This window comes from Uloborus diversus, chromosome 2 (genome assembly GCF_026930045.1).
Source record: "Uloborus diversus isolate 005 chromosome 2, Udiv.v.3.1, whole genome shotgun sequence".
In the NCBI taxonomy this organism is placed as follows: domain Eukaryota; kingdom Metazoa; phylum Arthropoda; class Arachnida; order Araneae; family Uloboridae; genus Uloborus; species Uloborus diversus.
Genome location: NC_072732.1, coordinates 171769764 through 171797696, shown reverse-complemented (window position 1 = coordinate 171797696; position 27933 = coordinate 171769764). Strand labels below are relative to the sequence as shown.

The 27933-nt window shown below is 33.4% G+C and overlaps 1 protein-coding gene across 1 annotated transcript in view; it reads left to right on the top strand.

Annotated features, from left to right (window-relative positions):
• Positions 1-27933, top strand: part of LOC129216149 (carboxy-terminal kinesin 2-like) — a 78113-nt gene that overhangs the window by 14090 nt on the left and 36090 nt on the right. The window contains exons 3-5 of the mRNA XM_054850308.1: positions 11897-12215; positions 24901-25090; positions 25165-25332. Of these exons, the coding sequence (XP_054706283.1) occupies positions 11941-12215; positions 24901-25090; positions 25165-25332 (633 nt within the window). The 5' untranslated portion in view covers positions 11897-11940. The remainder of the gene's footprint in view (positions 1-11896; positions 12216-24900; positions 25091-25164; positions 25333-27933) is intronic.

The window sequence follows — 27933 nt, the reverse complement described above, 5'->3', positions numbered from 1 at the left end:
GAATGTTCAGACCATTGTTTTGAAATTCAGACTGAAAGAGGAAATTTCAGCAGTGACATTTTTTTATTGTCTTGATTTTTTTATGTATAAAAGTAGGTCATGGCAAGTGAACATTTTCACGCCTTCCAAAAATAATTGTTTGCTTGGTATAAATCCCCAAAATTTGAGGTTTTGCAGCACTTTGTTTTGGAAAAATGGCTGAAAGGTGCATTTCAGTGCTGTGTAGTTCTTAGCTCCTTTTATCTCAATTTATTTTTTTTTTCTTAAATTGAAGAAGATTGTTGTTTTTAAAGATTGATTAAACCTTCAGCTGTCCTTTAAATAGGACAGTGGAATAAAATGGGTTATCTGTAACACCACCTCATGGTTATGTTTATATTTATTGGTTGTACTGTTTTTGGTGATGAAGACTATTATTAGTTATTTTGGTTGAGAAATGTAGGCAGCTGGTGCCCAAAAAAGTGGATGGTCAAAGGTGCTGGGGGGTGCAGGCCAGGTTAGGTGGGAGGTACCCCAAAAGTTGACTTTTTTTTTTTAAATTCAATTTTAACATCATTGTTGATTTAAAAAACTCGGACCTTTAAAAAAATCGGGACACAGCCTCAAAAATCGGGAGAGATGATCACATGATAAACCCCCTTCTTCCAATTCATAGCTGCTTTTTAATTCGTATGAAATAATAACATAAGAAAAATATAAAACACACACTAATTAAGGTTATTCTTTTTTTTAAACAAAGAAAGCAAACAAGTTTATCATTTTTCGAACAATCGTAAATTTTGAGCTCTGAAAAGTAGAGGGGCAAAGCTCCTTTGTGTGTGTGTGTGCTTTTGAACGCGAGGGGGAGCCCCCCCCCCCTTTTTTACAATCTGCCTATATTGATAAATTGTTGCTTTCTTTAGTTATGAGACTACAAAGTGTGGTTTTTGATCGATTTTCGTGCAATTTTAACTTTTGTTATTTCCACCAAAAATCAACACCCCAAAATGAATTTAATATAAACTGATAATTTATACCATGTAGAGAAAATGTGGCATAAAAATTGGTTGGAGTTTTATTGCTTAAAAGAGAAAAAGTGTATGGTATTTTTTAAATTGTTTGTGGTTTTTTTAATTGTACTTAACTCAAAACAGCATCACTGGGAAAGAATAATTTTTATACAGTATTGTACCTGCAAATGTGTAAAATAATGTTGAAATAGAAATAGCCTAGGGTCTCTTTTAGTTTTCAAGAAAAGAATCTTTTTTTTTTTTTTTTGTAGCCTATTTTTGATTTTCCGCTTCTGTATTTGGCAGCATTAGTGGTTTTTCTCTTTCACAAGCATCAGAGAAGTGTGCCGAAATTTTTTGTAAAATCAGCAGATCCGTGTTTAAGATAATCTCCCTAGTTTAACTTCAAAAATGGTTCCTAAAATTGTCGGCTTTTACTCGGAAATCTGCTTTATTTTGATTTTAGATTTGCGTTTTCAATAGATAATTTGTGAAAGTTTTGCTTAATCAGAATTTTGTAAAAGGTCCATTTTGATTGGTCAGGATTTTGTGAAGGATCCATTTTGATTGATCTGATTTTTGTGACGTGTCTGTTAGCACCCAAATTTTCTCTGGCCAGACCCTGGACCTATTTCTAAATCGAATTAAATCTAATTCTGTATAACTCTTGTGTTTTGTTTGCTATATGATTCTACAGATTAAATTTACCATTATTTTCAACCATTCTTTGACTCAAGTCAATCTATTTCACCTTCTGTAATGAATGACTTGCGCACTGGTCATTTTTCTGTGACCACTCATAATTTGCAGTCCAAGTTTATTCAAGGCAATACAACTCATAAAAAGTCACCTGAATATTAAGCAGTTATTTTCTTAGGTTTAGGAAGATTTTAATAAAGAAAATTGCTCTAATAGTTTGATCAGGTACGTTCAGGCTGGTGATGGGATATGGAAATCTGGGAATTCCTTGTACTTTGGTAAAGTAATGCGAAGGATGTAGCAAGGTTTTCATATTAAGGAAATTATTTTCATCATTTAAATATTTTTCGTTGTATTGGTTACATTGAAGCTTTTCTTAAGATTTTGACAATTATGTTAGTTTTTAAAATTATTCAGTATCAAAGAGTATCCCTTTAGAAACAAGAATATGATTCCTACAATATTTTTGCTTTTAGCTTTTTTCCTTCCCAGTTTAAATTTCTTTTTGCATGTGTTTTTAAATGGACTCTCTTTAAGCATTGATTACACTTCATTAGACCTACTTTGCAGATTTATCAAACTAGCAAGGTTTTATACAGTAACGCCAAAGATATTTCACATGCAAAGATGTCCCACTTCGGTAGAAACGTATGTAACCTTCCTTTCAACCCCTGACAGAATAGTGGTTCGACCAAAAAGCCGACATTCAGGAACAGGTTGGCGAGACAAGTTTGGGAAAAAGCGTGCTTGAATGATCGAAAAGGCACTAAATTGCCAATGCTGATGTCGCTGCATTTGCAATGCGAATCCGGAGGTGAAGATGTTTTCTCTATTCTCTCCCCTCTGCGAAAGCGCTGAAAGGGAGGTAATTAAGCCTCATTTGTACGATGGTTCATTGCTAAAGGGTAGTAAAAAAGTCATTGTAGAATCGTCAAGCGTAAGTTATTACGTTAGCGACACGTGATTTAAAAGAAATGGGGCGAAATTAGAATGGCGCTAAAGTATGAAACGAGAAAAATTTTTGAATCCTTAAAATAAATTAATTTTGCAGGAAAAAAGAAAACATGCATTGTTTTTCACTTCCAATTTTTTTTTTTTTTTTTTGTCCTTGTTTTAAATCACAATTTGCTTAACACCAGGCCTGTCATCAGTCGGTGGACCCTGGTATCAGATATTATAAAGAAACCGCTTGTGAACCCCCCACCCTCTTTCACTTATTAATTTTTACCTGACATTTTTACCTCTTACATATCCCCCCTCTCTTAATTCTAAAAAGAGAGTACTAGTGGGTTGGTAAGATAACTTTATATCAAAAGTACTAAATAAACTATCAGCAAACTTCAACATATTAATTAATTAGCATACTAATTTACATCAGAACTAAACATCCGAAATCTAAATATTTTATTTTAGTTACTGGAAAAACCAAACCATACTTTTTCATTGTGTTCGTGTGTTTTTCACTGTGGATTTTTGCAGTCACAATGTTCTAGACTTTTGATAATCGCTAAACACGTCTGTTATTTGTTCCCAAACGTGCTAAATACCCCTTATGTTGTTGTAAAACAATTGTTAGATGGTCTTCGAAAAAAAAAATTCATCATTTATTGAATTACCTTCTCAAATCAATTTGGCCAGCCTGAAAAATTGAGACAGATGGACATTCTCTCTATCCAATTCTAAGTTCCGCAGTAATTCTTAAAGCACGTGAATCAATTATATCACTGATATAGTAGAGATAGGCAATTTGCAATTATATATGCATTTTCTTAAAATCTGAGCTCCTGTTATGTGTATGTGTGTGTGTGTATCTGTCTGTCGCACTCTAGCGCCAAAATGGATGGACAGCTTTATTTTTAAAAAAAATTTCGAAAGGAGAGTTGATCGAGAGTGTTTTTAGCTAGGTTGCGTCTTTGGATAACATTAATTAACGAAGATATTAATTAAAAATCTCTAAAATGTTTTTTGTGATTTTTGCAGTGAGAACATAGTTAAAAATTTCAAAATTTAATACCAAAATAAAGAGAATTTTTTTCTGCGTCTGATAAAATGTGTTTGGAGCTTCTATCTATCATAAAATTCGAATTATGACGTTTTTTAAAGCAGATTTTAAAAACGGCTAAGCCTTTATTCACGCGATTGAAAACCGAATGGGGTTGTTTCCTTCTGTCAAAAGTAGTACTTTTAGTCACTAAAATTGATAGAATAAGCAAAAATAAATAAATAAATAACATAACCCAGAAAATTCTTTCATTTTCTCAACAGTTATTTTTTAATGTGTCCGATTTTTCAAACAAGGCGTGGTCTTCGTGACGTCACAAATGATGCTCTTTGACGCATCTCTGTACCGCGTTTCCACGTTATGAGAATCAAGAAGCGAATTAAAATTGCGCTTGCTATTAACCATATTGTTGTCAATACAAGTGAGTGAAGATGCAAATTAAATATTTTGCTCTGTGAATGGCAACACAGAATGGCATTTCATCATTTGTGATGTCATAGGCAAGAAATGTAAACAATGAAAGCACGCTGATTTTAGCTTTTTTTTTTTTTTAAATATTAAACTTAAACAAATTATTTAAAAAATGGTCAGATCCTGTGTTTTTAGGCATGCTCTTTCAGAAAAAAAAACTTTTAAAATTTTGGAAACGACCCCATTCATTGTTGGCCAACAAGGAAATTAAAAGCAGTGATTCATGTTGGCATAATTAAAGTTAAGTTTAAAAATCCAATATTAAGTTTAAGAGATTTAAACTAAGCCAACATTAACTGTCCGTGTAATGTCAAGTTGGAGACAAGCAAAAAACATGTTTCAGAAAAATACATTTATTAAATATGACTAGAACTAGAATACAATATCCCCATAAAAGAACACCCCCAAAATATCACAACAAAAGTGGTTCCAATAAGTAAAAGAAAAATGTCACCAATCTGTCGATGAAGTCGCTGGCCAGTCCGAAGGATTCTCATCCAGGAACACAAAAAGTCTCCCGGATCACACTTCAGGAACGCCCTTAGCAGGTAGGCAACGTCAGACAGTTTGAAGATTCGGCTAACATACCCGGTAGAATTTTCGGAACGCACTTCCCCGGCAATATCAATTGGCCGGACACAACACAAGTGTTTCTTCACCTGGACTCATTCTAATTCCAGGACTTAGAAAATTCCAATACTTGAAAAGCAAGGTGAATATTCATCACCAGTTACACACCACTAAAAACCCCGCTAGCACCGCGGGGAAAAACCCCCCACACACGTGAGCCGAACTAGGCTTCACGATCAAAACCAAACTGGGGATCGTTGAGAAGCGAGAGAGAGTGTTGCCACTCGCCTCAATATATATGTTTCATCAGCCAATGAGATTTCATGCCACGATGACGTCACCTCACTAACTTCTACTGCAACTATCGCTCATTTGTTTATTCCACTGCCGCGAATATTCGTACTCCTCTCCATGGCACCTGCGGACAACAAGTGGAATTAATTCGAATCAATCAGGTGACAACTCAACTTTTTCTGAATCGACACATCGAGACATGTAATCTTCAATGGTTTTAGTAAACAGTCGCCATTAATTATGGCGTGGGGGAATTGTCGATTGAAGTGTCAGCATCAACTAGTTGAATTCTACTTTTACCAGACTGGGCTTAAAGTAGGTAACAATTAACTTTAAAATATTTTCATTAAATTATTGGCTGTGGACCAAGAATAAAAATAAAATAATATTTTATGCCAACAAATTCCCCCCTTCTCAGTCACACAGCACGATACACTTCAAAACGACATGAAAAACTGACATATTTCAAACAATTTTTAAAAATTTTAAACACTTTTGAGAAACATTGAAAAATTTACACATTTGAATATTAAACTTTTACATTTTCATAATTACTAAAAATGAGTTTGCACATTTTTCTTAATGTACCCCGAGTCAGAGGCTTCGTAAACGTATCCGCAGGATTTTCTTGGCTTTTCACATATTTTAGTTCAAATGTATTCTCCTCTACTAAATTTTTCAAAAAATGATACCTGACATCAATATGCTTTGTTCTGGAATTTTCTATAGGGGAATTCGAAAATTCTATTGTAGCTATATTGTCACAATTAATCACAGACCTGTTAAATTTATATCCAGCTATTCCAAAATGTGATGTTTCTTCTAAAATTCTTTTTAACCACACCACCTCTTTTGCTGCTTCTGTTAAAGAGATATACTCAGCTTCCATGGTGGATAATGAAACACACTTTTCTTTAAATGTTCGCCAGATAATAGGTACTCTGTCAATGTAAATAATAATTCCCCCCATCGAAATCCTATCGTCCCTATTAGCAGCATAGTCTGAGTCAGAAAACCCATTTATTTTAATTTCATTTATTGCAGATAGACTTAATTTATAATAATTTGTATATTTTATATAACCTAAAAGTCTTAATAAACACTGCCAATGTTTTTTACCCGTTTTTGCTTGAAATTGAGATAATATATTAACTGTGTAGGCAATATCCGGTCTAGTTTTCCCTGCTATATAGGACAAACATCCCAATAAATTGCGATAAGGTACTTTCTCCATTTCTTTTATTTCTTGGTCCGTTTTTGGACAATCACTTAAAGACAAAATTGTACCTTTCGCTATTGGGAGAGTCGAGTATGGGTATTGATACTTTTAAATTTTTCACAAGCTGTCTTAATATAAGAATTTTGGTGATAAAAATCCCCCCATTAATTTCTTCAAATTCCACCACCAATAATTTTTTAGTTCTCCCTAATTCTTTAATATCATAATGTTTAGATAAATCCTGAATTGTTTCCTGAATTATAATTTCACTTTTTCCAAACATTATTATATCGTCTACATACATCAATAAAAATACATTTCTGTTTCTTGTATAAACACAGTTACTACATTTAAATTTCACAAAATTTAGACCTTGGAGAACCCTATCAATTTCCTGTTACCAATTTCTCCCCGATTGATGAAGACCATATAGCGATTTCTTTAGACGACATACCCAGTTTCCTTTCCCGGGGTTGCAAAACCCTGTGGTTGTCGCATATAGATTTCTTCATGCAAATCAGCATAAAGATATGCGTTTTTTACGTCTAATTGGAAATGATTCCAACCTAGAAATATCACCAGAATTGAAAAAAACATTCTAATCAGGGAGAAATTTATAACTGGGGAGAAAACCTGAGAATACCATTCACCTGCCACCTGTCTATTTCCCATCGCAACCAATCTGCTTTTAAACCTAGCAATTTCCCCTTGGGCATTCTTCTTCAAGTCATAGACCCACTTATTACCAAGCACTGGTTTACCAACCGGCTGGGGAACTAACTGCCACACTCCTCTTTCTCGAATCACTTTCATTTTCTCTCTCTTCTTTCTTTTCTTCTCTTTCATTCAAAAAAAAAAAAAAAAAAAAAAATTCTGTTATTTAAGCGCTTTTATTATACCTGGTCTGTTTGTCTCGGAGAAATCTGAGGCCTGGTTTTGCTTATGTCTCTTCTATTAGACCACTTAGAGACTTCGGGATTTCGCTAAATGATTTGCTTAATCTTAAGGTACAACTTAGCGCTGAAAAAATAAAATAATTATTTCAGTTAAGATGGAAAACGGCAAGTTTCATGTAATTTCCCCATTAAATGTTTAAATATAAAACCCATTGTTACAAATTTTGTTGCCTTTCAACACTAATGTTAAAAGCAATCATAGTGAAAATTTTGAATCAAGGCTCCTCTGAAGCAAGCATGAAATTAGCAAACATAAATCCTACAGAGGAACAAGGATTAAATTTTAGTGCCTACTGCTTAAAGTTTTATACACGTACATAGGTTTTTTCCCTTTTAGTGGGGAGAATTTATATTAAAAACGTGAGGGTAAAATTATTCCATTTTTGAAATACATTTACACAATTTCCCCGGTTAATCGAATAATAGTGATCAGCTTTCGCATATGTTTTAACTGAGAAAATTTTTGAATACATTAAAAATTAATTAAGAGCAATTACTGATGCAAAAATTTAAAATTATTTTTCGGCAAACAACCGGCGGGGAAAAAACATTCATAATCTATCAAAGCATATCCACTATTCTATTTATTTTCTTTTATCGTTGCCATTACCAACAGACAGTTGATAATTAAATTAAAAAACACAACGAAATATAAACATTGCAGAAGATAAGAAATTGATAGATATTAATTGCATAAAACACGGTAATTGAAGTTAGAAAAGTGTTCTCAAAATACCTTGAGCAAGGAATTCACTATTATGGACTGTCTCCAAAAAATATTCACTGAAAAAAGGTGTCAAAACAAAGATTCACTACCCACAGTTGTAAGTGACATATAATTTTCATACGTACTTTTATTTACTTAGCTTATTTAAAACGCTTTTTAATAAAAAAACATGTTTCTTCTATTACTTAGAAATTGATTTATTATAACGTTTTAAGACAGACGTTGTCAATCAGGAAAAATAAATAAAATTTCTGCGCTTAATCGAATAATATTTCTTAGAACTCACGGTATTCGTTTAAGCGGGTCCGAGTACCAGTTTTCCATTCAGTAGGGGAAATTCCATCACAGACCGCCAACGATCAAGAAAAACTTTTAATGTCAGAACAAACAACCTAAGTAGAAGCACAAATTTGTAAATTACAGCAGACACGTGTTTCGGCGTTACAGGGAACGCCTTTTTCAATGCAAAAAATAATGAGCTTATGGATGAAAAGACATCCGACAAAAGCCAAGAGCAGATAAGCATGCAGCTTAAAAGATAAAAACAGCGGATTAGCCAAACACCAATGACAAAGTTATAAACCGATCAGGAACCAATAGGAATGCAAGCAAAGGCCAGGAGCTATTCTCTTAGGTACGAACCCAGAAAGAAAGAATTCAATTGGACAAGGATTAAGCCGAAGCTTAAACAAAAAGAAAAGAAATTGTCAGTAACCGTGAACCGCAAGAAAGGAAAAGCAGAATGGAAAACCAAGAAATAAAATAAACAGAAACAAAAAATATTTGAAAAAAGGAAAAAAAGATAAATAGAAGAAAATTGGGGGAGGGGGGTGTCAATCAAGACAAAAAGGTAAAAATAAACAATCATTAGTGGGTCCCCTTATTAAGCGTGCAAATTACTCCGATATTCGATAATTTTCCATGATTAAGTAGGAAGAGAATAAGCTTGATCCATTTCGCCGTATGAAACTATTCAAAATAGTTATACCTGGATGGAAACAATTAAGAACTCATGTTTAAAACTATTTTCGTCCAGAAATGTACTCGAGAGAACTCGTACTGAAACTTCACTTTGACAAATTCAACAGGTTCTAATAAAAGTGAAAGTGTTTTAGATTGTGCAAAAAAAAAAAAAAAAAAAACAAAGGTCGGTAACATGATAATGAGTGATAGATAGTCTTTCAATGATGAAAAGTAATGAAAGATGTCTAATTTAAAAAATAGCTTTGATCCCACAAATTCAATTCATTTCTGGTGAAATCATTCAATGTTTTTCATAATACAATGTTTTTTTATGCTACGTAATGTGTACTACAGCCTATATAGAGCTAATATTCTAATGATCAATAGGCAATTTCATTAGTTATTTCCTTTTATATTAAATTTATCTTGACTTCAATCAGTTTGGTATGTATTCTCATTTTCCCAATTGTATTGTTTGTAAAGATTGCATTAAAAATTTGAGTCAGTAAAATTCATAATACACTGAAACACTTTATTACATAAAATAAGAATAGTTACATGATTAGTTCATTTGTTTGCTTCCATATCATTACATTTCTTATTGTTGTCAGATCAACAAATTAATTAATTAAAACACTATATTTCACTAGAAATGTGCTCAGATGCAATGACAAATAAATTGGTTAGAGCATTTTTTTTTTTTTTTTTTTTTGTCATTTTAAACTGAAAAACATTTGAATTGCAACAAGCAACATTTTGAATTCGATTTCGTGAACAATTGTAGAAGAGTGAAAACTTAAGTCCCAAATTGTATCCTTTCTTCGAAAAAATGTAAACAATAATTAAATAATATACTATTTCCATTTTAGAACAGTCTCAAATTTCATTCTATGTATTAGACTAACTTATATTGCGTAATATAGAATAACATTGCAACTGTAACGAAAAACCCTTCAAAGCGCCCACCCATTTTGAACGGCCGAAATTTTGCGGAACGAAGGAGTGGCTGCTCAGAGAGGTTGCACTGTATAAGGTATATTTGCAGATACTAAGGACCTGGACGCCAAAATAAAATTTGATTCATATTGTTTGTTCAATTTATGGTTTAGGCTACTTTTACGATATCTAACACTTTCTGAGCAATTCCTAAATCAGATAGTCCGTGGGACAGTCAACCATATTGTTTCATTCTACGACAATGGAATTGCAAAATGAAAAAAACAGCAGAAATGAACCAGAAAATTTTCCATGGTTAAAATACTAAAATATCTTGATTCGAAGTTTTATTCATAGTGTATTATACAAAAGAATCAGAGCTCAATTACCAACCAGACCAATAATTAGGCTGTTGGCCATGGGTCCCCAATTTTTAAAAGCCCCAAAAATACTAAAATTGCTGTAGTTTCTATTTAAGAAAATTAAGGTACTCTCCTGAATTTATCTACAGTTTTTCATGTGTACAAGTGTGGGTTGCTTTGAATAAGTGATTTAACACCTGAACATCCCTGAAACTACCACCCCTGAGTCTTTATTAATGCTTTTGTTTATAAGGTTTGACTGTAGAGGACCCCCAAAAAGGTTTGTTTAGGATCTACATTTGTCAGGCCCTGAAAATATTACATACAAAGATCCAATTCGTCACGCATCACGCAAAGCGAATATATGCATTGCAAGAACTTACAAGTTGACCGTAATTCGTTGAAGCCTTGTTACTAAATTTGCTAGATATTTACTCCATGTAGTGAGTTTTTCTGAATGTAACTTGAATGCAAACTGATTATAGCAGAGCAAATATGCTGGAGGCAGTCCTTGTTTCAGAAGCCTACACTTTGATTTAGAAATGCATAAAATGGAGTTAAAACTGCATAATTTGGGTAAAATAGCTGAAATTATCTGAAAACTAGAGCTGCTGGAGAAAAACTAATTTCATATTTTGATTCAGAGCCCCAATCAAACTAAAATCGGTCCTCAAACTCTGGGCACCAAAAATACAACATTTTTTTTGTGCTGTAAAGTAGATGCTGGGACACTTGGTGTTCCTGTCAAAGGGGTAAAATTAAGCAAACAAAATATTAACTACTTTTAAATTTATTTCTTCGTTTAAACCATTTCTTTAAATAAAAAAAAAAAGAATACTCCCCTAAAACAACTCCCGTAGCAGACCTAAAAGGTTATTTTGTTTATACAACCTCAATGATATAAATCAGCAAAAGTGGAAATAAATAATAATGTTTCTTCCCTCAATGATCAGTAAAAGGGGAAATTTAGGACGAATTCATTCTGATTAGTAGGTGCATCAGTTCGCACAACGCTCAGGGGTCGAACAGCGCGATGACACTTCTTGCAGGCCCACTCAAAGAGAAAAATCGCGGTATCAGTTGCGGTTTTTCAACAGTAGCAAATGAGTACATTAGTTAAAAGAGAAGAACGATTGAACATCTGGAACTCTTCAAATCTTCAGATACAAAAGGCTTTAGAATCTCCATGGGGGGCGTGTCTCCCCGACTCCCGCGAGGAAATGGCAACCCTCCGCCAAGCCAGTTCACCGTTAGTGCCGAATTTGTTCCTAAATGTCGGCTTTCGTCTCAAAACATGTTTCCGTTAGTATTTTTTTTTCTCTGCGGAGCTTACAAACTGGTCTCGAAGTGGAACTTCTTCTCCCTTTATCTATATTCTTTGGTAACGCCTCTAAAAGTTTGCAATTTCAATTTTAATGTTGTTTTACGCATAGAGAATGAGTATAGAAATAAAATTAAAATGGGGGAGGGGGGGACTTTTTAGCCTTAACTTGCATAAAAAATTCCATTGAAATTAAAACATGAGGAGCAGAAATGGCAACAGCTATTTCAGTGATTTTTTTTTTTTTTTTTTTTTGCCAATTTAGCATGTTCTAGGTTATGCTAGTTCCCCTGTGGTTAGATTTGCATATTTGGCTTAGCTGAAAGTAAAAGGGTTTTTTAAATGAGATTTTGCTTGATATTAATCAAGGGTACTCTTTTTACATAGTTGCTCTTCAACCTCTAGCAGATCCTGTGTTGGTGAGAGGCAGCATGCCTGCTATGAGTATTGCAGCTTTAGTGCCAAAAGTAGCTCCCAAGGCGAAAAGACCAGCTTGGGACCTGAAAGGGAGAGTGCAAGACTTGGATGAGGTTATCCAAAAAGTGCAACAACGAAATGCATCTTTAGAAAAAAATTTAGAAGAAACCAATGGTCGAATTGCTTCTTTAGAAGCTGAGAAATGTAGGCTGAATGAAAATGTCGTTATTAAATCTGCCCAAACTGAAGAAGCATCATGTCAGATTCAGAGGCTTACAGAAAGTTTAAAGTAAGTTTTTTTTTAATTTTCCACTGTTAAGAAGAGTTTTAATGTTATTATCTTTCCAAATGAAAATGTCATACCTAGTGATTGCAATACCAGGATACTGGTATACCGAAAAAGTGGAGTAATAAATAAAAGTGGAGGAAGGCTTACAAAATGATATTTTACAAGGTTCGTAGGCTCCTTCAAAACTCCTCCAATACTCCTTCATTTAGGATTTTTTTTTGAAGGGCCCTTCAGACTCCTTCATTTTGGTTTTAACTCCTTCAAAACTCCTTCATTTTTAGTTCAAGACTACATAATCTTCCTCTATGACAGTAATTTAAAATACTTCGATCGACAACTATCTGCGTCACAAGGGTGATTGTATAAAGGCGATTTTAATATTGTAATTTGGTTCATTTATTTTTTTCATAAAGATGTTATCTACAAATTGATCATAGGTAAGTCATAAAAGTTGAAGGTGAAAATATTATTAGATAATGAAGAAATTTTTAAGAAATTTCATTAGTGAAGTAAAACATGCTTAAATGGTTCTTGGCTATTTTTTCAAGTTTTATATGATGATTGTTTTTCTCTCCACCACAGTAGCAAAAATCAGGTTGTCTAACTATTATTAAAATATTTAAAAATGCATAAGGAGATGTACTATATTAAGTGATTGTGTTAAAAAAACAATTGTTTAGTACAGGGGTTCTCAAACTTTTCCGACAAATTAGTATTTTTACACTGCAACTGCACCCTAGTCTATCTCTGTTATGAACATATACACATGTAAAAACTCTCTCCAGGACTTGTAAGCCTTATTGAAACAAATAGATTACCTATGCAGCAACAATGCTGACTTTACTGAAGAATGAAATTGTATAAGGGTTGCCCAAATAAAAAGTGGACTTCTGCAATAACATCAGAATGAATGATTCGATTAAAGCGCCACTGCACAAGTATATAAAGATTGGTATGAGGTATGCATCTCAAATGCAGTTCAGCGGTTAAACCTGTTTGCAGTATAGGAAATAGTACAAAAAGGAAATCGTGCTAGCCATGGATACTTCCATATCAGAAAGCGCGGTAGTACAGTTTAGGGCGGCAAACAACATCAGATCTGCCGTGACCAGCCCGAGCAAACATTGCGATCACCAATGATTCAATTGCCTTCGTTAATGAAATGATCTGAGCTAATCGAAAGATTAAGAGATCCGTGAAATCAGAGACGATCTCAACCTGAGTAAAGGAATGGTTCACACTATTATCCAAAGATCATCCTAGGAAATCTAGACGACCCTAAACAAATTTTTCGTTAGGAAGTTTTGGAGCGCCCCCGTATAGTCCAAACTTGTCACCTGTGACTTCCACGTTTTAGGGCCACTTAAGAGAGCCTTAAAGGGAAAACGTTTCCGTTCAGACAATGAAGTGAAGGAAGCTGTACAGGACTTCCTCAGGAATCAGCCCCAATCTTTCTACAGCAAAGGCATCAATCTGCTGCTGCAATGCTGGGACCTGTGCTTCAACGCCCATGGCGATTTCTTTTGATTTACCGTAATTTCGGGTAGATAAGCCGCGGCTTATACATGTTTTAAAGTTAAAATTTAACATTTGCTCCGTATCTGCCAGGGCGGCGTATCTGAAGAAATCCCCCCCCCCTACCCTTCTTTCTTAATGCTTTTCATGTTCGCCCAATCGAGCGGCAATGTTAAAATTCATTAAAAAACGTTAGTAGAGCTCTCAAATTGCAACATGAAACAGGTGGTTTTTCATTAAATTTAATTTCTCACTCCCTTAAACCTGTGTTAGTTTGCCGATTTTACCGCTGTTCGCTGTTGTTCTTTCCAGTGTTGCCAGATTCGTGATGGTAACATACGTTTCACAAGCCTGAAAAATGGAGGAATAGCTAGCTTGTCTGAGTTAGTCCCTACAGTCTGAGTAATGTTTTAAAATGTCTCAATGATGATAAATTAAAAAAAAAAAAGAATCAATTGATAAAGGATGAACAATTTTTTGATGAACTGCTAAGTATAACACAATGATTTGAAAACTTCTCATCAAATGTAGATGTCATCTGGCAACACTAGTTTTTTGTGTAACCATAGCATTTTCTGACCTTTTTTTTACACGAAGTTTATTCCATTTCTATCTGTCGACTTGTGCAGTTGCTTATTACAGTTTTGTTCTAACTATGATAAATGATTGCATCCGTACATATGTATCGATAGAGGGGGTGGGGCTCCATGTTTTGATAGGCTCTTCTGCAGCGTATCCGATGAACTTTTGTTTTTAGTTAGTAAATTACTGCAGGTGCGGCGTATACGATAGGCGGCTTATCTACCCGAAATTACGGTACATTAAAAGTATTATTTTTATTCAACTTGTCCACTTTTCACTTGGGCAACCCTTATAGAAGTTTTGATTCCAAAATGTTCAATATATGGAGCTTTCGTATATATAGCGGCAGATATTAAGTCTGAAATGTTATTCTTGTTTCACTTGCTGTAACATGTGACGATCAATCTTAAAAAGTGCAGTTGTAATCTTTTGGCATAAATCTTGCAAATCACGTGGCCCTGCAAGTCACGTGGTCTTGCAAGTCATGAGGCACAAATTCACAATCTTTGATGTAACACCATAAGAAAAATCGCTTGGAGTTGGATCCGGAGAGTACGGTGGCTGCGTGAATAGGTGATTGTCGTCATCGTAACCTTGTCAAAATCAATGACTAGGAGGCTCGTTGTTGAGGAAATGAGGAACTTTTGTCAGATGGTGGGGGTGCCCCTTCTTATTGGAAACTGAAAGACCATGGACCTTAGCCTGTTATAGCGAGTGAGAGAAGAAGAAGTCTTAAGACTTGATATCTACCGCATTACGAAAGGTTCATATATCAAATGTTTGGGAAACAAAACTTGTATAGTTTCTCCAGTAAAGTCATCGTTGATGCTTTATTGGTAATATTTTCTTTAATGTGCTCTGCAAGCTCTGGAGGGAATTGCCACAAATCCCGGATACTTTAAGGCACCCCTCGCAATCTCTTGTGGCACCCAGTTTGAGAACCCCTGGTTTAGTAAATTGCAGTTATAATGTAGTAACAAGAAGTTCCGTCTAGAACTATACGAGCCTTCTTTTCCGTATACCCATACTACTTTCTAGTACTTGATCAATATTCTCAAAAATAGCTACAATCCCAAATTGTTTCAAACATATTTTTGCTAATTTCTAGGAATAAAGTATTCCTCACACATCTAAAAAAATTAGATGCGTTAAAAAAAAAAAAAAAAAAAAAAAAAGCAGCACCTTTTAAACAAAGCACATAATACACTTTTTTCCTTTAAAAAAAGATTCTTTAACAGCTTTCAAAACGAAAAATTAATAATTAAAATTAATAAGCTTATTAAAATAAATACATCATATCAAAAAAAAATCGTTTCTTTTTCCCCTGTTGCCAAAAATAATTTTTTAAATGAATTAATGCACTTACCAAAATGAATAAAAACAATAAAATGTCAACTTAAAGAAATACTTTTCATTGTCAAAAAAAAAAAATCGTCTGCGCATATCGTTATGTAGAAACATAAATGACTTCGAGTTTATTCGCCGAAAACTGAATACCTAAATTAAAACTTTAGCGTGAAAATAAAAACAAATCATATCAACAATAATTATTTCACAGTGAAAACCATAGCTGCGGAGTCGGAGTCAATCTCATTTTGGGATAAAAGAGTCGGAGACAAATATCCAAGAATCGGAGTCAGTCATTTGTCCTTCGTGTATAAACTTTTGCCAAAGCTATGAAGTCGGGGAGTCAGAATCCGATTAATTATAGGACAAAGGAGTCAGAGTCAGGTGTCTCTAAATTCTTGGAGTCTGGAGTTTGGCATCAAGAGCTATTTCCAACAAAATTTGTTTGAAATAAATCCGCCTTCAAGTACGGAATCTACATTGCCTTTCAGTTTCCCCGTAGGCGCTAATGTTAAGTTTTTTTGAACTGTTCAAAATTGAACAAAAAATAGTTCAAATCAAAAAGTGAAATATGGGAATGAAGTGTCCTCGCCAAGATCATTCGAACAAAAAAAAGTTTGTTCAAATCAGATTATTCGTTCAAAGTTATTAGGGGGGGGGGGACAGACCAACAGACATTTTTCCCCATCTCAATACCCTACTTTCCAATTTTTAATTTTTCGATATTTATTTAATTATTTTATTTATTTTTGATTTTTTTTTTTGTTTTTCGTGACATTTTTAAGATGCATTAAGCCTTGTTTCATGCTTTGTTCTTCTTTTTCTGACTTTTACTGGGAAAGTAGGTTAAAAAGGGTCATCTACAAGTGATGTCATGTCTTGTGGAAGAGACGGGTTCATGAAATTGTGACAAGGGTAAGAGAGGGGGTGGTAAAAAGTAATATCACAGTTATTGTAACTATATGTTTATTAAAAAAAATGACTTGTGATAAGAGGAGGAGTTAGGTGAAGCGTGACACTTTCTAATGTAGAGGAAAGTTGACAAAAGTGCGCCATCATTTAATGACAGCCCATTAGTACTCCTTCGAAATCTCGTTTTACTCCTTCAAAACTCCTTTATTTTTTTTCTGAAATTGAGTATGAACCCTGTTTTCATCGCTGAATGGTGTGATGAATCACAATTTTGTCGCCATGTTTTTATATTTTCTCTTTCCTGGATAATTCACTTGCACATTTTTAAAAGATAATTTTAAGTTTAATTACGAATGCATATGTGCTAATACAGGGGCGCCCATATGCAAAATTTTGAGGGGGGGGGGCTCAAAATTTTCCCCCATGGTTTAGCAGAATATTTTACCCATGAAAACCGATTTCAGTACAGATTAGAGACATTAAAATTTGATATTTTTAATAACTTATTCATTAATGGGTGGAAAAGAAATTTTTATACATTTTTGCAATGAAAAAAGCATTAAAAGCAAGAAAGTCCTCATTTCAAAGGGGGGGGGGGCTTGAGCCCCTCCCCCTTGCCCCCTATTCGGGCACCCTTGTGCTAATATGAATTATTAATTACAACCGTCAGCTGCAGCAACACTTTATGATATTTGTTTTTAGTTCTCAACTGTACGGAATTTTAAGATTACCTTTTTCTTGTTAGTATAACAAATGGTAACTTGTCATCGGTATTAGTGTGCTGTCCTTTCTTGCTGTTTAGCTGTATACTGGGTGACATAATATTTATCAATTATATAGTGCCTTGAAAATTTACATAGAGGAAAGGCGTGATCAATTGGAACAAATTTTCAAATATTAGCATAATTGAAAGGATTTTTGAAACAAAAACAAAAAAAAAATAAACTAACAAAAGATCAAACTTAGGTTAATCGTAAATTTCAAACCAAAGAGCAAACACAAACTTATCCTGATCAAGAGGAAACCTTTGAAGATAATGTTGATATTGAATTGTGTCTCAAAGAGAAATTACAACTAGCTTTTTACTTTTTGAAAAAAGCTACACACAATGCAAAATAAGCACAAACACTTGCACACACAAATAATTTTTCTAAAGCCAACGCGCCGGATTAATTGAAGATGAAGGATTTCAAAGCAATTACAGGATGTGTATCGTGCATTATTAATGTTACTACTCACCTGCATGAATTCAGATGGAGTATCTTCAACTGTAGGGAATTTGTTCGCTAAAATGAGTTCCTGCCCTACTAGTGACAATTCAATAGATTTATTATGTTTCTTACTATTGCTGTTTTTTTATTATCACAGTTCTTCCTTCATTAATATCTGTGTTCGTTCACAATAAGTTTTCATAAATTATGCACTTTTTGCACAAAAATATGAAATATGTTAACAAAACAATAAGTTTTTAATAGGTTTTTGAGAAATTTCTAATGCCAGTATTCCGGTATTATGTTTTATAAATACCGAATACTGGTATTGCATTTTTTGTCCGGTATTGCACTCCATAAGCATATCATATGATGAGCATTGGAAGTTATGAATATTGAGATGCATGCATGATTTGAAAAATAATTCTTGTTATTTATTTATTTATTTATTTATTTTTGAGCATTATACTAAGCCATAAATAGATTGTCTACAGATTTTGATTCTTCAAAAAAAAAAAAATGTGATCACTGCTGTAAAAAGAGGAAATGCGGTATCAATTTTATTCATCAAAAAAATAGACCAGTAAAAGTGTGTACAAACCAGTGAAATTTTGTATTTACTGATCAGTTTGGGCAGTGACTTTTGTTAAATTTCTACCCTTACCCACTGTTGGCTAATACAGTTGAAACTCTTTTTCTTAAAGCTGTATCTCCTAAGCCTCATTATTTTAAACTTTCAGCATGTGTAGCATAAATTTAACATTTTTTTCCTAGTATCTAAAACCTTTTGAATTTGAAAAATAGTGTTATCAACTGCTGAAGAGTTAACAATTTTTTCAAAGAGCATTAAGTGAGCAATTTTTGGCATAAAATTTAAGAAATACATATCCAGTCATTTGTCATGCAGCACTAAGGGTATTGTTACCACTTCCTTCATCTCATAAGTGTTACATCAAACTTTAATCCTTTCCGTAGGTAAAAAATCCTTCTAAATTAGTAAAAATTGTTTACTAAATTAGTAAAAGTTATTGCTGATTTAAACAAAACAGAAAATATAAATAAATCTATACATATAAAGCAGACAGTGTTTCTTTGTAACCAATGGCTAGAAGCCCCCCCATATCTCCTACAGCTCTGAAACTTTACACAAAAATTGCGCCAGGAAAATATGTTTTGTACTATAGTGTATAGAATTCAATTTCAGATATGATGACCGAAAAAATTTTGAAGATTGACCTATTTTTGGATTTTTATGAATTTTTGAAAAAACCTTTGTTTTGCGTTTGTTTCTTGGGTTTAACTTTTTCTAAACCCAACCCGACAAAAGTATGAGAGATTTTTTTCTGAAAATTTAGTATGTAGTAGTAAAAACATTTCTCCCTCTTCAGAAAAAAAAGGTTTTCAAAAATGCGAGATAGCTTTTTTTTTAAAGAAAATTTTTATGAAATTTTGAAAAACCTTTATCTTTTGCTTTTTTGTGGGTTTAATTCTTTCTAAACCCACCCCACAAAAAGTATGAGATTTTTTTCTGAAAATTAAGTATGTAGTAGAAATACTCAAGTGACGACCAGCAACAGGCTCTGGATCCAGCTAGGACCAAGACACAAAGAGCTCAGAATTTCGTTGGAAACTTATAAACTCCATGATTTTCACAAAAATAAAAACATATTTTATTTGTCTACCTCTTAAAAAAGCGTACTAAACATTGAAAATTCAAAAAATCAGATTCCCATAGTGGCGGCAAAGATATCGCAATCCTCAAAGTGAAGGCATCAAAAGTATAAATACGGCTTGTAAAATAAATATTTTTGATAAAATTATTTTAGAATTGCATATTACAGTCCTATGATAAACATATCATTAATATCTGGACACAATTAAAGCAATAAATAAATAAATAAAATAAAATAAAAAATAAACCATCGATTCAGCATTTTAATTTTTGACTCATAAAAGAAAATGGAATTCCGCTTTGAAAACTTGAAATAAGCGTTGTTTCAAAAATAAAGAGACTTTTCATTTATTTGCATCCTAATAAAGCTAAGTTAGCTTAAAAAAAGAATAAAATATGATTCTCATATTGGATGTAAAAAGATTGCATTTTTCAAAATGTAGGCATCTAAAGAAAAAACAGTAAACGAAAGAGTTTATTTTACGTTAATTATCCTTTTTAGCATCGAAAAATCAAACCCATATAATTTCTTGCAAAATAACAGTTAAACATAGCACCACTAGACGCTAAGTGGCGATAAGTTTGAAGTTGGTAACCCTATCTGAAGTGATCACATTTTCTTCCCACCCCTACTATCCTTTGCAGTTCTAAGATCATTTCGCTGTATATTATTGTTTATTAGGTCATGAGTGGGGAGAAAAGTGCTTACAGTGCTTACGGTGCCTATTTAGAGAAGGTTGATGCCTATTCAGAGAAGGTTGGTGCTTTTTCAGAGAAGTTTACAGAAACACCGCTGCATAAAACCAACAATTAAAATTATAAACCAAACCGACTTTCAGCTGTTAATTCCTTTCAAAGAAACCAACAGCAAGCATTATATATATTTGGCCATAGTAGTTATTTATCACTTGCAAGAGCATCACAAGAGTGCCTTTTTTTTTTTTGCTGTGCTGGTACTGCTAGTAAATAAATAAAATAAATAAAAAAGGCTCAATGGCCTTATAAATATTTTTCTTAACTAATTTTTAAACCTTTTTTTCCTTCTTTTTTTCAAAGCATTTGCAAACATCTTGCTATCCTTGATGACAATTAAAGTTACTATTAAAAACTCTTCACATAGTTTTGCAGCAGTCTAATAATTATGTCAAACTTAATAACCAAGTCTCTTTCTTTAATAACTTTAAGTTTTAATTATGCGACAACATACAAATGATGGAAATTCAACAGAAGCTATCTACACAATTTGCTCAAGGTATAGACTTCCGTTGAACAAAGAAATAAAAAGCAATAATAATAAGAAAAATAGTAATACATAGTAGAAAAGTCATACCATGTTCATTAGGGTGGCCCTTAGCTATAGGGTATTTTTCAAAAGTTAAAATTTTATTGCTCCCAACCTCTTATCTTGTTCCAATGAATAATAAAGCAGGCTGTGTAAAATTTCTCTTCATTTGGACAATTTCTAGGGGTGCCGCAAACGACTTGAAGTTCAGCAAATCCTAGAAATCTCGTGCTTTTTTAACAATATTTAATTTTTCTTTACTAACACAACAGCTTTTAGAGGATAAATACATTTTATTATGACAAACAATTTCTACAGAACCAAAACACAGCGGGAACAAGCGAATGTTCAACATTATTTTTTCCTAAGTGAGGATTTAGTAGCAGTAGGGTATCTTTTGCGATCTTCAACAACAATTTGTAAAACAAATTGTTTTTCATTTTCATCTTTTGTAAGAATATTGTTGTATTCCTGAATTAGTTTGACCCCTCTTTCTGTAGCATCATTCACAACAATTATTTTATCAAGTTTTTCCTTTCCACTTGTGTAACCAGGGTCATCTTTCCAAGTTGAAGGGTCTTTGTTGAGAAAATCAGAACTTACAGAAAATCGGGTGAGGAAATGTTTTGTAACAGGTGTCACAAAAGATGAAAATTCGTTGTTAATAAACTTAGAAAAATTGTTTTGATGTGGAATGTATCTCTTTTGTTGGTTTTCTGCTTCATGCGATTGTTCATCTTTATCTGCTTCCAACATAATTTGTGCCATGTTTCTCTTAACCGAGGTTGGAACATTATCATCAAATAAGGATAGAGCCATAGTTTCAGGAGCTAAGTACCAGAGATGTTTTGAAAATTTTTTGAGAGCAACAATACTGATTTCTGTATCAATATCCTGGTAATCAATCAGTTGACGCATAAATAGGAAATCGTGATATGGAGCTTTAACTGCTTCCGGGGAGAGAAACCAAGATCGAACGTAGACTCGAGCAAGAAAAATACATATTCTTCTTAAAGAGTTCTTCTCCCTTTCAGATAAGGGAAACTGATCCTGAAATAAGTAAATCTTGAGTGCATAAATGGACTTTGACATCCACCTAGCATGACTTACAGCTCCTGGCTTACGAAATGATATTCCACACTTCGGAATCCCCACCAAGAAATATCATACTTAATTCCAACAGTTCTCGGTAATCATCGCGCTGTTGTTTCCGAGCTGAAAGGTGTTGATCAAGAAATTCGAGCATGGTTGCACGAATATCATGAGGTACTTCATTGCTACCAGTGGTATAATTTTTTTTGTCGAGTTTTGTCCAAGTTTCTTTAAATCTTTTGAAAAGTGGCATGTCTGGACCAGAAGTTGCACTCATTAGAAAGTCAAAACATCCCTTTAAAACTAACTCAAAAATGTGATGACGACAAGGAAGGTACAGCAGATCACGATCAAACAATTTTTCTAGATTAATACAGGCACCATTTATTCGGCCTGTGTTGCTGGCTGTTGTATCACAGCAAAGTGCTTGAATTTTATCGTTTAATCCCCACTTTTCAACTGCTTCATAAATAGCCATGGCTTGTTCTTCTCCTGATGAGGATGGGATTTCAGGAACTCCCAACATTTGCTCCTTGCCTTGGAAAGTTACTATTATTGCCAGTCTGTCAGTTTCTTCGACTCCTGCAAGTGTTGGGAGCAATTTTCCATCCCAGTGTAAGACAAGCTCTTGGCAATCATTTAAATTAAATTTTTTCTGAATTTCCGCATGTCTTTCTTCTCTAAATTTCTTTCGGAGGCGTTGAAGAGAAGTTCGATTAATGATCAGGTCTTTAGTATCAAGTCCAAATGCTTCTGCAGCAGCTACCAGTATGTAAATTCCATTTCTATCTGTGATTTTACATCTATCAAAAACTTCAGATAGACGAGGAGTAAAAAAATGCAATGTACCTCTAGTTTCTGCGTAAGTCGTACTGTCCGTACTCTCAAGTGTGTCTATATCAGTTTCTGGTAATTGTTTATCAATGACAGAAGAAGGGCTGCTACTGTCGTCAAAACCGTCACTGCTTGGGTTGCTTGAAACTATATCATAAGATGTGTCGACTAATTGTCGTTCCATTTCTTCATAAGTTCGTTTTTCGGGCAACTTCTGTTCTGTTTTTCTTTGATTTCCTTTCTTCTTTTTGTGTTAATTTTAGGTCAACACCAACCATGGAGCCCGGTCTTCCTTTTTGGCGCTGAAGAATTAGAAATTTCCTATCTTCTTCAATTTTGATGTCTTCTAAAGCATTTGCATGAGCAATATCGAAGAGATCGTCCATAATTTCTTCAAAAGAATCTCTTCTCATTTTTCCTTTCCCTGAAGTTCTCGAAAAACTTTTCTGCAAATGTTTCCATTCATCATGGAGTTTGACTAACTTGTCAACGCAGTGATCCGTTCTTTTAGTGGGAATTCTTGCCTTTTGCCAAAAAACAGATACTTCTTGAATCACTAATGTTGCACTTTCTTTTTTTGTCATATTTACAACTTTTATATTGTAAAAAAAGACGCTCAAGACTTGTCTATTCGATGGTAGCTTTGCTCCAACAATTTGATTAGAAATGTTGCCAACAAGATCAATGTAGAAATCTTTTCTCAACTTGTTTAATGAGCTACCGGAAGACGTTGATGCCATTTTGCAAGTCGGAGTTGATAATGACACGAAAGTCAGGCGCAAGTTACCAGCAGCACTCTTGGGGGCTAAGGCCCCTAGGGGCTCTATTGTGGGCAGCTGCTCCCACGCTCACCCAAGGTCGTCTCTCACCCCCGCTTGACTTTTGACCTCTGACCAAATGTGGGGTCTTCTTCGGAAGGGGATGGTGGGAAACGGTTAAGGGGGATGGGAGATATACTGGACAGAGAGAGGACTGATGTTCGCCTAAAAGATGTTTCAATTGGAACTCTTATTTTGTACAATTCATCAAATTTTCTTCTAAATAGATGTAGATCATATGTATTGTGACTCTATTTAAAACTTGGGATTAAAAAGCAGCAGTCTTTATCATATCAAAGCAGCAAACTACCGTAAAAATGAAACATGTTCTCGGCTCGACAATTGATTTGTTTCATGTATTGGAATAATAAACGATGGAATGGTAATGATGGTAATGAACAAAGACAAGGTTATACTTAGTTAGAAAATAATCAAACGAAGCACATAATAAAAATAGAGTTAATTTAAGTTTATCCAATCATTTGGGAAAAAAAATAGGATTTGATTAATAATACAAACATTATATTTACTATCATGGTCCTAATCCTGATATATATGATAATACTCAAATTATATTTTTGATTAGTTTAAAAATTACTCATAAAATTAAGTGTGACTACAAAAATAACTCAATTAAAAAGTTGACAGGGAAATTTTCATAAGATTGATGTAGAAACAATTGCAGTAGCAAGAACGCGTCATGAGTAGTGAATGGTGGCTTGGTCAAAAAGCTTTGATACCACAAAAGAAGTCAGGGGAAAAAGGGGGAAAGACATAGAAAGTCTCTGAAAAACCAGTTAGAGCAAAATAACACCTGTAAGAAGATATAGGTACGTCAAAAATGTAAATATGCGAGATGCTTTTTTTTTTTTTAACTTGAAAAGATTTGAAAAATTCCTTTTTTGGAGAAAATTTGATAATTTCATGCTTGTTGTGGCACCCCTTAAACTTTTCCGATTGAGCTAATATTTTGAACACATCATTTTTTTGTCCATTGGAACAAAATAGGGGGTTGGGAGCTAACTTTTTCGAAAGTTGAAAAATAAGGGCCACCCTAATGTTCATATTGCTGGAGAAATTTTCAACAGAAAAATATTTCAAAGGAAAAACAACAATATAAAATTTCATCTTTTTAACTGATACCCATTTTCATTTATTTCGATAAATGGTGGTTTAAATTATAATCTCTTAGATCAGAACCAAGTCTGGTACCTATACAATGAAGTTTAAAGTCAAGAAATGGGTTAAATTGTGTTTTGATGATGAGTGAGACTGTACAAAATATTTTGTAGCATTATTTTGAATGACCTAATGCCTAAGATTTGACCTTTAAATGAAATGCTCCCGTAATGAGCATTAGCTCTGAAAGCCTTTGTTCTCTTATAGATAAAAATATAAAAATTATTTCCTCCTTTTTTAGAAAAAAAACTGAAGAATTTCAGGAAAAAGAAGCTGAAATACGTGCTCTTAAAGAACAACTCGAAACCTTACAGAACAGTTACAAAAATTTACAGCAGATGTATCAAGACGAAACTAGTGCTTTAAAAAGTAGTATAAGTTCTCTTACGTGTTCAAAATCTGGCCTTCAAGCTCAACTAGATGCAACAGAGGTACATTTTATTTTGAGTAAATTCATTACTTTGAAATATGGATAAATGATTATATTATTATTTTTTTTTTCTAGTTAATGCTTGAAAATGAGAAAAAAGAAACAAAATTACTGAGAGCTAAGTGCTCGGGCTTGGAATTAGACAAGGAATCTTTGATACAAAGTAATTCTAATTTAGAAGCAAAATTAAGAGAAGGGGAAAGTGAGCGTCGAATATTGCATAACACAGTGCAAGAACTGAAAGTTTGTATTCATTTCTTCATGATATTTTATTGTTTGCTTTGAAATCTTTATATTTATTACTTCAAATTTATACTGTATTTTTAAAATATGCTTTCAAGAGTATTATTATAAATTTATTTGACTATTAGTATCTCAGGGTTGCCAAAGGGTAAAAGTTATTTGACTCAGCATTTCCCAGCTGAGTGTTTTCAAGCATGACATAGTGTTTAAAGCTGTTTTTTATTTCTATGCTAGTGCTTAAAATAATTGTCAAAGTTCATAAACAGATTTAGATAAGTGGTTTTAGTTTTTTATTGAATTTTATACAAAATACCGAGCTGCTCTGCAAACTTGCAAAATGTTCCTCAAAATCACTACAGATGCTCCTCAAATTGTTTCTCCAAGATTGGCAACCCTGGTATCTTGATTTAACTAGGTTGTCAGACCTAGATTTCAAACAAAAAAAGGGCGACTAGATTATTTGGTAGAAGCAGCTTGTAACTCTCACTTTTCATCTATTTTTTCTTTCTTTTTTTTTTTTAATTTTCTTAATGACTGTTATTATGAAATCTGTTTCTGCAATATCTTAAAAGTATTTTTTTTTCATAACATTTGCATAAAGTTAGCAGTTGATTAGTATGAATTCAACTTTTTAATCAATGAGTATGGCCACTCAGCATTTCAAATAGCCATCACTTACTATTTAAGAAAACACTATAAAAAAAGGTTAAAGGGTAATGTTTGTTCTTTTCTTAGTAACTTGGATAATCTTTGCTGATTGGATGGAAATAATAGTTATTCTTGAAGAGCAAGAAACAATTCTCATATAAAATTCACCTCCAGCTCAGTCATTTCCAGCCGAGGACTGCAGTTTCGTGCTTATTAGTACTCATCAGCCCGGCATAGGAAAGTGACTGAGCTGGAGATGGAAAACTGCTTTGGGCACTAATGTGCTAAAAACTATAATATTTAAACTTAGTCGCAGTTGCATGAGGATTTTTTATTTCTTTTTGTGCTACTAGTTAAAATCTCGATCTTAATGTTTAGTGTAGTCGCAATTTTTGGTCTCATGGAAACTTCAATTCAATAATAAGCATGTAGTAACAACAACAACGGTTCTTGGTTTCTAATTTCCTGATTTTTACGATGTTTCCCCATGTTGCCCACAAAAACTTTTTAATTTTGTATGTTCTAGCTCGCAAGATTTTTCGTAATATGAGGAGTGAAAATGTTAGACACCACTGTTTCCTACTATGAATTATTTGAGTCTTTTTTTTTTTTTTTTTTTTTTGTATTTTTAATTTACTATTCTTTGTGTATGTGGGTAAGTAAAGCTGTTAACCCCTTAAAAATTGAATAATTTTCAAGAAGACGGTCATAAAAGTGTCTTTTTTTTATTTAAGAAAATTATATAAAAATTAGTATATGTACAATATGTGCATTCAATTTTTCATTTTCAATATATTTTGGATTGAAATTTTTAAAAATTTTCAAATTTTATGCAAAGTCAACAAGCAAGCAGCGAAAATTTAAGAAATACGTCTTTTAAACATTAAAAAAAGAATTTTATTAATCTTTTGTGTAATCTACTAAGTAAAGATAAGTAAATTTTTCTTGGGTGGTAAATTTCAAAGCTTGAGATACTGAGGCCAAAGTCACAATCTGGTAAGTAGTACCAAAATTCCTTCCTGCATTTCTGCAATTACATTTAAAATCCGCAATTACGTTTAAAATTGACTGCTGCTGCCATCTAGTGCATAAAAAGAGAAATAAAATGTATTCCGGGCCAAAGAAATAAATTGACTTTAATCGTTTTGTCGCGTTAATATTGCACACCTCAGGACGGCAATATCACGGGCACAAGAAATGAAGATCAAAACACCAGCCCTGCATATTCACGGGAGCGAGAGGGAAGGGGTTAAAGGCTCTGAAATGTCATTCTTGTTATTTGAAAATTAACAGGTTCGTACGCTCCGGGAAATTAGGAATTGTCAAAAAAAATGACATAGTTAAAAAATGTCAGGGAAATATCAGAGAATTTTTCAATTTTGCCTCCCCAATTTTTTTTCCAATTTTTTTTCCCTGGCAGTTTTGTACCATGAGATCTAATCTTCGTTTTTATTTTAGGTTTCCTGAAAATAATTTGAAATTTTGAGGTAAAATAAAATGATGCCAGCAATAAAAAAGTGGCGAAGTAAAAAAATTCTGCAGTCGCCATTTTTGCCTCTCTATAGTTCTCAAAAAAAAAAAAAAACATTCCTCAGGTGAACAAGAATTATGTACGAATTCAACAGGGGAAACGACAACTTACTGCTTTGGAAGCACACGCCTGAGGATGGGAGGGTCGATCGAAGAAATCGTTTTTTGATCGAAAACTCTTTTATGCATGTGTGAAACGTAGTCGCCATTTTCGGTTCATTTACAAGATGGTAGTAGACACAATGCTTCAAAGCCTTAGTTTCCTAAAATAAAGCAGAGTGATGTTTTCTTTAACAGCAAACTAATGAAAGTAACGCAAAATGTGCTGCAATTTATAAAAAAAAATTAATTTTTAAATGTGTAATTTTCTTGAAGTGAAAAATTTTGTTCTTAAAACTTAATCTTATTTTCATTGCCTTGGAG